This window comes from Dendrobates tinctorius, unplaced genomic scaffold (genome assembly GCF_039654945.1).
Source record: "Dendrobates tinctorius isolate UK_male_01 unplaced genomic scaffold, ASM3965494v1 ptg000058l, whole genome shotgun sequence".
NCBI lineage: Eukaryota > Metazoa > Chordata > Amphibia > Anura > Dendrobatidae > Dendrobates > Dendrobates tinctorius.
Genome location: NW_027361726.1, coordinates 6,599,635 through 6,613,056, shown reverse-complemented (window position 1 = coordinate 6,613,056; position 13,422 = coordinate 6,599,635). Strand labels below are relative to the sequence as shown.

The 13,422-nt window shown below is 42.0% G+C and overlaps 1 protein-coding gene across 1 annotated transcript in view; it reads right to left on the bottom strand.

Annotated features, from left to right (window-relative positions):
- The window catches only part of DLK1 (delta like non-canonical Notch ligand 1), a 46,620-nt gene extending 36,726 nt beyond the window's left edge, over positions 1-9,894 (bottom strand). Inside the window, exons 1-3 of the mRNA XM_073577989.1 lie at positions 9,695-9,894; positions 9,479-9,626; positions 9,318-9,402 (exon numbers count right to left, since the gene is read on the bottom strand). Coding sequence (XP_073434090.1) covers positions 9,318-9,381 — 64 coding nt within the window. The 5' untranslated portion in view covers positions 9,382-9,402; positions 9,479-9,626; positions 9,695-9,894. The remainder of the gene's footprint in view (positions 1-9,317; positions 9,403-9,478; positions 9,627-9,694) is intronic.
- Positions 9,895-13,422: the final 3,528 nt, after the last annotated feature.

The following is a 13,422-nucleotide window of genomic DNA, read 5'->3' as shown; positions in this document are numbered from 1 at the left end:
TCTAAAAGACACCGGGTGCGTATTTCTCGCAAGTCACACGTGTGGTCCATGTGTAATGCGTATTTTTAGCGCACCCATAGACTTGCATTGGCGTACTACGGTTGTAATACGCTGACAATCGCAGCATTCTGCGATTGGCACGGACCGTAAAATATACGCAAAAAAATACGGCTGATGGGAGCTGCCCCATAGAGAATCATTGGTCCGTGTGCAATGCGCTTTTTTAACCCCTCTCACTCGTCCATATTCCTCTCTAGTGTGACGCCAGCCTAACAGTCCAATACGAACCCCGAACTTTTAAATTCGGCTTCGCTCATCTCTAGTAACCTGCCTAGACAATCCTCTGTGAGACAAACAGCCTGGAATTCAGGTTGATACATTTTACTGAAGTGATACATTGAAGCAAACTAACAAGTGGAGAGAGATTTCTCTTATAACTGGGTTTGAATTATTTAGATTGAGGCGTCACAGACATTTTGGAAGTACGATCATTGGCAATATTATAATTCTTATTTTACTTATTTTTTTTAGTGTTGACACTACTGTAAGTAATACTATACTAAATAGTGCCATGCCAATAAGTGCTTTGCTATACAACTTGTATCACTACTAGATCAGTGCCGTCCGCTCCAACAATGCTGTGAAGACAAATCTGCCTCTGCTTGCAGCACAGGACAATGCACAGTTCAGGCCGGCAGCACAACCATGTCAATGGTCTAAGCTCAGCTGTCAGTCAATCAGCAGCACGCCAAGCCACAGCAAGCAGAAAGACGGGAGGCAATAGATCGGAGGGCTCCTCAAAAATGATGTTTAGAACAACCCTTTAATAAATCCATAATAAAATTCTATTTTTAATGTTATTACTACTATGTCAATTTGTAAACTTATTAACTTTTTAACCCCTTAGTGACCACCAATACATCTTTTTACTGACCTGTGATATAAGAGACTAGCATCCCCCTATGGGTGACAATCCAGCAGCTGTCGGCTGTACACTATAGCTTATAACTTGCTGCATCAGTCACATCCAGTGTCGGCAATGACCATGTTCATTTAACCCCTTAAATGCTGCTGGAGTTTACTACAGTATCTAGATATTAACAGCTGGGGGCTGCGCCTTTTCTGGGCAGCTGGGTACTGCTGTTTTTAGGCTGGGGGGGCCAAGATCAATGGCCCCTTACCAGCCTGAGAATATCAGCCCTCAGCTGTCAGCTTTAGTCAGGATGGTTGTCAAAAATAGGGGGGACCCCACGCCGGTTTTTTTAAATTATTTATTTAAATTTTAAAAAAAAAAACAGCGTGGGGACCCCTCTATTCTTGAGAACCAAACTTGATGAAGCTGACAGCTGAGGGCTGCAGCCCCCAGCTGTAAGTTTCTTGTGGTTGGTTCACAAACTGAGGGCGACACCACATCGGGTTTTCATTCATTCTTTCTCTCCTGCTCGCTGTTGCCGGCAGAGCAGGAGAACAGAATGTCAGCCGCGGTCAGCACCAGCCGCAGGGGAACAGCAGCTAATAGTAGCGCTTCTTCCCCGGCAGCCGTCCATGAGCACGGTCGGAGGACAGTGTGAACTGTTCTCCGTGTGCACATGTGCAGCTCGTATTGCGGGCCGTGTGTCTGTGTTAAAACGGACATGTCAGCGTATTTTGCACACGGACACACAGTCCGTGAAAACACGCTGACATGTGCATAGACCCATTCATTTGAATGGGTCTACGTGTGTCAGTGTCTCCGGTACGTGAGAAAACTGTCACTACACATACCGGAGCCACTGACGTGTGAAAGAGGCCTTGAGCTGACCAGTCCAGGTGCAGAACATGACCAATGTTAACCTATGTCCTGGATCACACCCTATTTCCATGCGCCCCTCAAGTCCAGGAGGATCTAATTGCAGCATACTCTAGTCTCCACCAGTTTATGGACCAGGCTACTACATGTTGGCCGCTCCTGATCCTCCGCTATGCAGGGGAGCATAAGGATCTACACATGGAGAACGTCATTCACACAATTTGGGGATATAACTAGTCCATGGAGTTCAGAGTTTGCCTGAATTTGCTTAAAGCCAGGGTCAGACTTGAGAGACATTTGGACAAGTCTCTCACGTCAATACCCGGCACTGCTGCCTGCACTCGGGACCGCAGCGCCCAGCTGCATATAAATACATGCAGCTGAACACTCCGATCTGAATGCCGCCGGCAGTGCCGGGTATTAAGGTGCGAGACTCGTCCGAGCTTCTCGCAAATCTGACCCCAGCCTAAGGGTCTTTATTAGAAAGTGGCAAAGCCTTATCAGTCCTTAGAGCCATTACCCCATATACTATATCCTATAGGACGGAGTTGTGCTGATTATGAAAGATAGATGCAAGATCTTTCTAATCTCATAATCTGCTCTTAAGCCACAAGGCAGGAGTCTTATAAACCTATTAATACACAATGCAAATAATACAGTCATGATCGAAAGTGTTGGCACCCTAGAAATTGTTACAGAAAATGATTGCAATTATGAATTTTGTTACATACATGTTTATTTCCTTTGTGCGTATTGGAATAATATAAAAAAAAGACTGGAAAATTGGGAAATTTGACATCATTTCACACAAAGCCCCCAGAATGGGCAATAATTTTCTGGGGGAAATACTGGAACAATTTCAGGGGAGCCAACATTTTCGGGCCATGACTGTATATTCATCAACCGTAAATATCCTGCTTGATGACAGTTTCCACTCCGTAAGTGCCGGATGTATTCATATGCTAATGCAGAGCTGGATTTATTACAGGCTTCATTTCACGGCCATTCTGCTTTATTACCGCTGGAGGTTAGTGTACTTCTCGGACACGGAGCGTTCTCTCCCTGCCAGCAAATCTCAATCAATCGTAAGATATGGATTTCACAAATAAAAACGTTCAGTGATGTAAAGTGCAATTCTATGAAAGTAGAGAGAGAAAGTGAGATCACTAATGTCCATGGCTACTGTCCCAGGAGATGATCTGCCCCTGCCTGACCGCACTTGAGAGGCGTACAAGCAGCCATATTGGTTGTCATCTGCTTCCTAAGGCTACGTTCCCCATGTATGCACGCTGATTTTTCTGCTGCATTTACTCAGTTGGCATCCACACCAAACTGCGCAATATTAATCCCGTTTGAGTATTGGGTTTTTGCTCCATTTTTTAATGTGTTCTTCTTTTTTATGCATTTTTGATGCAGCATTTTTATGCTTTTTTTGTTAGTTCAGAAAAACTGCGTTTTTTATTTTTTTTCTGACTCCCAATAGAGGTCTATAAACAATAAAATGCACACAAAACACCCGCTCAGTTAAACAGCGTCTTTAAATTAAACAGTGAGGAGATTTCATGAAATCACATTGACTTTATTAAAAGCCTCATTAATGCTTCATGGGAACACAACCTCAGGCACAAGAATGCTAGGCCTCGTTCACACGGTCAGTATTTGTCCTCAGTATTTGTTACCAAGAGTGGGTGATATTACAGAAGTGGTGATGATTTTCCATTAGACTTCTCCTCTCATTGTTCCATTCCTAATTGTGGCTTACAATTATTAGGCCGGCGTCACACTAGAGAGGAATATGGGTGAGTGAGAGGCGTTAAAAAAACGCATTGCAAACGGACCAATGATTCTCTATGGGGTAGCTCCCATCAGTCGTATTTTTCTTGCGTATATTTTACGGTCCGTGCCAATTGCAGCATGCCAATGCAAGTCTATGGGTGCGCTAAAAATACGCATTACACACGGACCACATGTATGACTTGCGAGAAATACGTACCCGGTGTCTTTTAGAAAAGCCGGCAATTCAGTGCGCCATACAGTAAAATCGCACTAACAGGTTTAATAAAGAAACGAAAGAATAGATATATACACATAGAATACATATATATATATATATATATATATATACACACATGTCATTGAGACACACACATACTGTGTATATATATATTTATATTTCACAGAGTTCTTCATAAAAGAATAGCCGCTAATTCAATTTGCCGGCTTCTGTCAAATCATTCCCCAACCCGACATGAAATGACACATGGTTTACATACAGTAAACCATTTAATTTCATGTTTTTATTATATGTCCCTGACTAGTAATTGGATGACGGTTTGTGTGCAAAATTTGAGAGGTGTAGGTGTTAATTTAAGGGTTAATTCGTTGTAAAAAAAATGCATGGGCTCCCGCGTTAATTTGTCAACCAGAGAGGTAAAGCAGGTGAGTGAGGGCAGATTTTAATAGCCATGAGAGGGACCATTGTTTTTGGCCCCCCTGGCAACAAAAATCTGCCCCCAGACACCCCAGAAATGATGCATCTATAAGATGTGCCAATTCTGGCACTTATCCTCTCTATTCCCATTGCCCTGTAGTGGTGGCGAATGGGTTAATATAACAAAGGGTTAATGTCACCATTCGATTGTAAGGTGACATTAAGCCGATTAATAATGGAGAGGTGTCAATAAGACACCGATCCATTATTAACCTTATACTAAGAAAGGGTTAGAAACCACACACAGACATTAATTACAAAGTCTTTTAATGAAATAAATACAGCAAGTTTTTGTCAAATTTTTATTACTCTGGTAATCCAAAAAAAAACCCATGATCTGCAAAAAAAAGCATAAAAAATCACCAATATCCTTACCTCTCCGCCGTTCAGTCTTGTTCCACGCTGCAATCCTTCACAAGGGGTTAAATAGTTTACAATGAGGACCGCTGCTAATGCGACCAGCCTCACTGTAAACTGCTTCAGAATGAATTGATTCCGCTCTGCGCAGCCTCCCTGGCTGCCTGGAGATGAACTAATTACCGTGGGAAAGTTTCTGACTTTTTTCCCACGGTCATTAGTTCATTCACAGCTCAGCCGGGGACTCCCGGCAGCCTCAGTGATGTCAGCGGGAGTCCCCGGCTGACCTGAGAATGAACTAATGACCGTGGGAAAAAAGTCAGAAACTTTCCCATGGTAATTAGTTCATCTCCAGGCAGCCAGGGAGGCTGTGCAGAGCTGAATCAAATCATTTTGTAGTAGATTACAGTGAGGCTGGTCGCATTAGCATTGGTCCTCATTGTAAACTATTTAACCCCTTCTGAAGGATTGCAGTGTGGGACATGACTGAACGGTGGAGAGGTAAGGATATTGGTGATTTTTTTATGTTATTTTTTTGCAGGTCATGGTTTTTTTGGGATTGCCAGAGTAATAAAAATTTGTCAAAAACTTGCTGTATTTATTTCATTAAAAGACTTTGTAATTAATGTCTCTGTGGTTTTTAACCCTTTCTTAGTATAGGGTTAATAATGGACCGGTGTCTTATTGACACCTCTCCATTATTAATCGGCTTAATGTCACCTTGCAATCGAATGGTGACATTAACCCTTTGTTATATTAACCCATTCGCCACCGCTATAGGGCAATAGGAATAGAGAGGATATGTGCCAGAATTGGCACATCATATAGATGCGCCATTTCTGGGGTGTCTGGGGGCAGATTTTTGTAGCCGGGGGGGCAAAAACAATGGTCCCTCGCATGGCTATTAAAATCTGCCCTCACTCACCTGCTTTACCTCTCTGGTTGACAAATTACCGCGGGAGCCCACGCATTTTTTTACAACAAATTACCCCTTAAATTAACACCTACACCTCCCAAACTTTGCACACAAACCCTCATCTAATTACTAGTCAGGGACATATAAAAATAAACATGAAATGAAATGGTTTATGGTATGTAAACCAAGTGTCATTTAATGTCGGGTTGGGGAATGATTTGACAGAAGCCGGCAATTGAATTAGCGGCTATTCTGCTATGAAGAACTCTGTGAAATATACTGTATATATATATGTGTGTGTGTGTTTGTATGTGTGTGTGTGTATATGTATGTATATATATATATACATACATACATACAATGTGTCTATATCTATTCTTCCATTTGGATTTGAAAATCTGTCATTGGGCTCCATTATATGTCCGCTTTGCAAGCCTGCGAGAAAAAACGGTATACGGATTACATACGGATGCTTACATGAGAAAAATACGCGGCCACACCCTGACAACGGATGACATACGGATCACTATTTAGGGACCATTTATGCGTATTACGGCCATACAATACGGTCCATATTTTTGTACATTGTGTGTGACTCCAGCCTTAATGTAAAATACTGAACGTGTGAACGTGGCCTTATAGTCTGAAAATCTGGGTACATGGCTCCTAAACCAGTAGGATCCAAAAATATAAACTAATAGTACCATGCAGAAGTATTTGTGTCTTCATGGTTTTTCCTATTTTTTTCTCCACAGCGATGGAAAAGATTGAAGCGTTTATTAGCACTGACGGCAGCACAAGCAGGCAATACTCTACATGTGTTAGGACGTTGTACTTTCTCGTCATCATCTACGGTACTTCATTAATATAATAAGCTCCCTAAATATTTACTCCCAACACTCTGCAAGGAGCAGAACAAGAGTTGGGAGCAAGAAAGGTTAAAGAAGCACTCCTCCTCCTCGTCCCATCAAAGTTTTTATCCTCTTAATATATTGCAGTCATCATATCATAAAGCGCTGTGTACTTACAATTTCTAATTTTGACTTTCTACCCAGTAAATTCTTCTATTTTCTCTGCTCTATGTAGAAACAGAAAGTCTCTTGTCCCTGCATGAATCATTCCCTTCATCACCTCCTGACCCTGCTGCTCTGGTCTTCCACCTGCCAGGGACTTTTGCAGTGATGACTCATGCAGGGAAAAGAGACCTCCTGTTTCTACATAGAGCTGAGAAGGATTCAGCTAGTCAGTTTATGATCATGTGATGTCATAGACTTAATGGAAAAGAGAAGCATTATCTGGGTAGAAAGGCAAAATGAGCAATTGTAAGTACACAGAGTTATGTAATATCAAGACTGCAATATATTAAGAGGATGATATCTTTGATGGGAGTTCGTCTTTAAAAACTGACTAGCTGAATCCTTCTAAGCTCTATGTATAAACAGGAGGTCTATTTTATTTTCATGGGTCACTGCAAAAGTCCATGGAAGAAAGGGGAGGATGAAGCAACAGGTTCAGGAGGTGAAGAGGGGAATTATTTTTGCAGAAAAGACTCACTGTTTCTACATAGAGCAGAAAAAAAAGAAGAATTTACTAGGTAGAAAGGAAAAATGAGAACTTGTAAGTACACAGTGCTATATAATATGGGAGGAAGAGGAGGAGGAATAGAAGGAGGAGGAAGAGGAGGAGGAGAAAGAGAAGGAGTTCTTTAAGTATACTGTCTGATCTGAGGTCTGAATATTTTACTGTACTGACTAAGAGTCTGAACTAAGTCAAGCATTTTGGGTTCTGATCTATTGTATTGTAATAAAATAGGGGGTCTGAATATATTTAAGATTTGGTCTTGGCCTGATGATATAAGAGTCTTGAGTATAAAAAATATTTAAGGGTCTGGTCTGGGATGCTAGATATATATTGGTGTTTAATATTATTAGAATGGTGTTGTCTGAGGTCCTATATAAGGGCCTTATGTGAGCTCTGAAATAAATTTAGGGGTCTAATATTAATACAGGAATGCCCTTCTTGCAGAAGTCATATTAATGATATACTGTATATTTAAGTCCCGGCTAAGAAAGGTTTGCTCCTCATTATTTTGTGACCTGGCTGGGCAAATGGAGAGGCGAGTCACTAGAACTAGGGAAAATCAAAATTGTGGTCTGCTGCAGATGGGATTGAATCGATCAGATGGATGCATTGATTGCTTACCAATTATCTAATACTCAGCCCACAAAAGTGCATTAAAATGAATGAGAAATGTAATTTAACTGATTATATTGAAATCTGTAAAACTAATGAGGCATCATTCCATAATTCAATATTGCATTAGATCCCAGTGAGTGGAGGGACAAAACTTAGACGGATTTATCAGAACAATACATCAACATTGTATGTTGCAGACGCTCGCTGGGACCCTCGCATGTACAGTAGCATCGCAGCCGGCTGAATTATGGGATGAAAGGTTATGATGCAGATAGAAGGTATGACATCAAAATGCTAATGCTGCGAAATGAGGCAAGAGAGGGCATAAATGTTAGAACCCAAACAACATGCATTTGTGTACTGGGTGTAGCTGGGGATAATAGGATATTAATATTCAGGCATGAATGTTATATCTTATACCAAGTAATAATGTCATATTCTGTAGCTATATAGGAGTATAGGAACACAGCCCCTGTCCCTATACAGGTACTCAGAGAAGGGGTGTAGCCCCTCTTATTACTACAGACGTACACCAGGGGTCTGATAAGCGCCGAACGTAAAAGAATATAATAAACTATCACAGTACAGGGGTAGAAGGGGTTCCAGCACCCTACTGAGCATTGCCCTGGGTAGCGGTGACCCCTGTCTTCCCACCATCAGTGGCATCCCATACCGTATTAGTATTACCTAATGAGCTGCATATTTAGGTAAAGCCCCCCCTTTAATAATCAGATATAGACTAAATCCTTCTCTCACAATCAACTGTATCATAGATGGGACACTTGGTTACTAAGAAACAATTTACTATTATTAATATAACTCATAAATGACAAGTTCTTAATGTTTTTTACACAAAAAGTATCAACTCGAAACATAACAGCAAATAATCCATATTAACCCTTTAATAGGGTACACCCACCATAGTCTAGATAGTTTATTTTTTTTAATTTTGGAAATAAAAACTGTGGGGAATCGTGATTCTCGATAGAATTACACCACCAGAACTTCACTGTCCTGGGACTCTTTAAACTACAACCCCTATCACGCACTGTAGGTTATGGCAGTGACACAGGTCGCTCGGCCAAACATTGCTCTATGCTGCAGCATTTTCAGGGGAGTGACACAACCTGACCCACAAGGTCCTGCTGCGACCGAGACCAGCAAGTCACAAAACATCACACTGGTTTCCACTTTCTGCAGCTGGAAACACGAACCCATTCACCTGATGTAGCAGCAATATGAGTTAATTTTGGCCGTACGACCAGAGTTCCTGTGTACCTGCAGCCTTAGGGCTCATACTCACTTGCGAGAGACTCGCACAATTCTCTCACATGAAAACCTGGCACTGCCGGCACTGGGACCGGAGCGTGCGGCTGCATAGAAATACATGTAGCCGCGCGCTCCGGTCCGAATGCCGGCGGCAGTGCCAGGTTTTCATGCGAGAGATGCACAGGAGAATCGAGCGAGTCTCTCGCAAGTGAGTATGAGCCCTTACAGTCTGACTATGGGAAATGAGCCACAGGTTGCCAGACACATTGGGAAATCAAGGCGGATTACACTGGATTTACCTTGAGTGGCTGTTACTATAGACCGGGAGAAAATGAAGCACAAAGACAGAATTGGCAGCTCCATCACCTCTTGTTCTTCGGGTACCTGAAACATAGCGCACATGTTATCACCGAGACCCCATTACATGAGGAGGCAATGATGGCCCCACTAAGGTACTAACCTTGATTGCTGCCCCAATGGTATGAAGCTTAAGCCACCACTACTTCTTCACCATTCATTGCCCTCTGAGGACCCTGCTGCTAAACTTCTGGATTTCTACCAATGTTCTGCCCTTTAGATGCCAGATATCTCACCAGCTCAATGGGAAACTAGAAAGCAGAACAGATGCTGAAATTAGCTGCAAATCATCTGCTCTCCAAGTATTGTAATGTCTTACTCCAATGAGTCCCAGGCAGCAGGAATCCTCCAGCCTCTCAGAAAACAAAGCTATGCAGCTCCGCAATCATAAAGCAGCGGATAATGAGAAGCCATCATCGCCCGTGCTGCCCGGCATCAATTCTTCTCAAGCCAGAACCACTCCATCTCTTCACAGCAACAACTGAACTAAGGATTATTCTCCACAGCTCGGGGAAAAGCACGCCTCCAACACTGCCCTGCTCACCCACTGAGCTCCTCACAAAACATGAAGTGGATTTATAGAGCTTTAAAGAAAAAACATGATGGTGATTGACATAAATCAAGGTTTACAGTGGGAAATTATAACCTAAATATTAACAAAAATGAAAAAAATATTGTAACATTATTATTATCAATATTTATTTAGGACCTATCAGCTCTTCTGTGTGGTGTAGTATATAGAGGATGTGTCTCGTGTGGTGTAGTATATAGAGGATGTGTCCCGTGTGATGTAGTATATAGAGGATGTGTCCTGTGTGGTGTAGTATATAGAAGATGTGTCCCATGCAGTGTAGTATATAGAGGATGTGTTCTGTGTGGTGTAGTATATAGAGGATGTGTCCTGTGTGGTGTAGTATATAGAGGATGTGTCCCATGTGGTGTAGTATATAGAGGATGTGTCCTGTGTGGTGTAGTATATAGAGGATGTGTCCCATGTGGTGTAGTATATAGAGGATGTGTCCTGTTTGGTGTTGTATATAGAGGATGTGTGCTGTAGTATATAGAGGATGTGTCCCGTGTGCTGTAGTATAGTATATAGAGGATGTGTCCCGTGTGATGTAGTATATAGAGGATATAGCCCGTGTGGTGTAGTACATAGAGGATGTGTTGCGTGTGGTGCAGTATATAGAAGATGTGTCCCATGTGGTGTAGTACATAGAGGATGTGTCCCGTGTGATGTAGTATATAGAGGATGTAGCCCGTGTGGTGTAGTACATAGAGGATGTGTTGCGTGTGGTGCAGTATATAGAAGATGTGTCCCATGTGGTGTAGTACATAGAGGATGTGTCCCGTGTGGTGTAGTATATAGAGGGTGTGTGGTGTAGTACAGTACAGACCAAAAGTTTGGACACACCTTCTCATTCAAAGAGTTTTCTTTCTTTTCATGACTATGAAAATTGTAGATTGACTCTGAAGGCATCAAAACTGTGACTTAACACATGTGGAATTATATAATTAACAAAAAAGTGTGAAACAACTGAAAATATGTCTTATAGTCTAGGTTCTTCAAAGTAGAACGTATGAAATATATATCTCATGGGAATCAGAAATAGTGCGCACATATAAATCCCTTAAAACGAATTATTTATTTTATACATTAAAAAACACCTATCCCAGTGAAAAATGGCCAATGCCAAAAATAACCAGACCTACACTGGGATGCTACATAGCCCTACTTAAAGGCTCACTGATACCTTCCTAGCCGTGGAGGTTGGCACCCTAAAAACGAGAATTGGCGCCCCCACTCAACGTGGACAGTCCCTAACTCCCCTACCAGTCCTTATTCAGACAGGAGGGAAAACAATAATCCGATAGTGCAGAAATGAAACTTCAGAATGCCCTAAGCTCGAGCAAAACCTCAAACAATTGATGTTATCCTGATAAACGCCCACACAGGGGTATATTAACCAATAAATTGCTTGTCATAAGTAGGTATGCCCTTCTGATATTATAGCAATGAACATTAAAGTTGCCTTAGGCTACAGTAGGACCCCAGGATACTATTAAAGATAAAAAATCTAATACCTCCACATCATGATCATATGTGACAGACTAATATGTCCGACAGACAGATAATACAAACTAACCCCTCTCAAGGGTATATTCTGAATCATAGTAAAATAAACAAAGTCACTTATCATGTGCAGGTCAACCCCGACGTGTTTCCCCGCCTGTAGCGGTTCATCAGGAGGATCAATCAATAAACGTCATATCCATATATGGCCATCATGCATCATCTGGGTATCATATATGGATATGACGTTTATTGATTGATCCTCCTGATGAACCACTACAGGCGGGGAAACGCGTCGGGGTTGACCTGCACATGATAAGTGACTTTGTTTATTTTACTATGATTCAGAATATACCCTTGAGAGGGGTTAGTTTGTATTATCTGTCTGTCGGACATATTAGTCTGTCACATATGATCATGATGTGGAGGTATTAGATTTTTTATCTTTAATAGTATCCTGGGGTCCTACTGTAGCCTAAGGCAACTTTAATGTTCATTGCTATAATATCAGAAGGGCATACCTACATATGACAAGCAATTTATTGGTTAATATACCCCTGTGTGGGGGTTTTATCAGGATAACATCAATTGTTTGAGGTTTTGCTCGAGCTTAGGGCATTCTGAAGTTTCATTTCTGCACTATCGGATTATTGTTTTCCCTCCTGTCTGAATAAGGACTGGTAGGGGAGTTAGGGACTGTCCACGTTGAGTGGGGGCGCCAATTCTCGTTTTTAGGGTGCCAACCTCCACGGCTAGGAAGGTATCAGTGAGCCTTTAAGTAGGGCTATGTAGCATCCCAGTGTAGGTCTGGTTATTTTTGGCATTGGCCATTTTTCACTGGGATAGGTGTTTTTTAATGTATAAAATAAATAATTTGTTTTAAGGGATTTATAAGTTCTTCAAAGTAGCCACCTTTTGCTTTGATTACTGCTTTGCACACTCTTGGCATTCTCTTGATGAGCTTCAAGAGGTAGTCACTGGAAATGGTTTTCACTTCACAGGTGTGCCCTTTCAGGTTTAATAAGTGGAATTTCTTGCCTTATAAATGGGGTTGGGACCAACAGTTGTGTTGTGCAGAAGTCTGGTGGATACACAGCTGATAGTCCTACTGAATAGACTGTTAGAATTTGTATTATGGCAAGAAAAAAGCAGCTAAGTAAAGAAAAACGAGTGGCCATCATTAATTTAAAAAATGAAGGTCAGTCAGTCCGAAAAATTGAGAAAACTTTGAAAGTGTCCCCAAGTGCAGTGGCAAAAACCATCATGTGCTACAAACAAACTGGCTCACATGAGGACCGTCCCAGGAAAGGTAGACCAAGCGTCACCTCTGCTGCGGAGGATAAGTTCATCCGAGTCACCAGCCTCAGAAATCGCAGGTTAACAGCAGTTCAGATTAGAGACCAGGTCAATGCCACACAGAGTTCTAGCAGCAGACACATCTCTACAATAACTGTTAAGAGGAGACTTTGTGTAGCAGGCCTTCATGGTAAAATAGCTGCTAGGAAACCACTGCTAAGGAAAGGCAACAAGCAGAAGAGACTTGTTTGGGCTAAAGAACACAAGGAATGGACATTAGACCAGTGGAAATCTGTGCTTTGGTCTGATGAGTCCAAATCTGAGATCTTTGGTTCCAACCACCGTGTCTTTGTGCGACGCAGAATAGGTGAACTGATGGACTCTACATGTCTGGTTCCCACTGAGAAGCATGGAGGAGGAGGTGTGATGGTGTGTGGGTGCTTTGCTGGTGACACTGAGGATTTATTCAAAATTGAAGGCATACTGAACCAGCATGGCTACCACAGCAACTTGCAGCGGCATGCTATTCCATCCAGTTTGCGCTTAGTTGGACCATCATTTATTTTTCAACAGGGCAATGACCCCAAACACACCTCCAGGCTGTGTAAGGGCTATTTGACCAAGAAGGAGAGTGATGGGGTGCTACGCCAGATGACTTGGCCTCCACAGTCACCAGA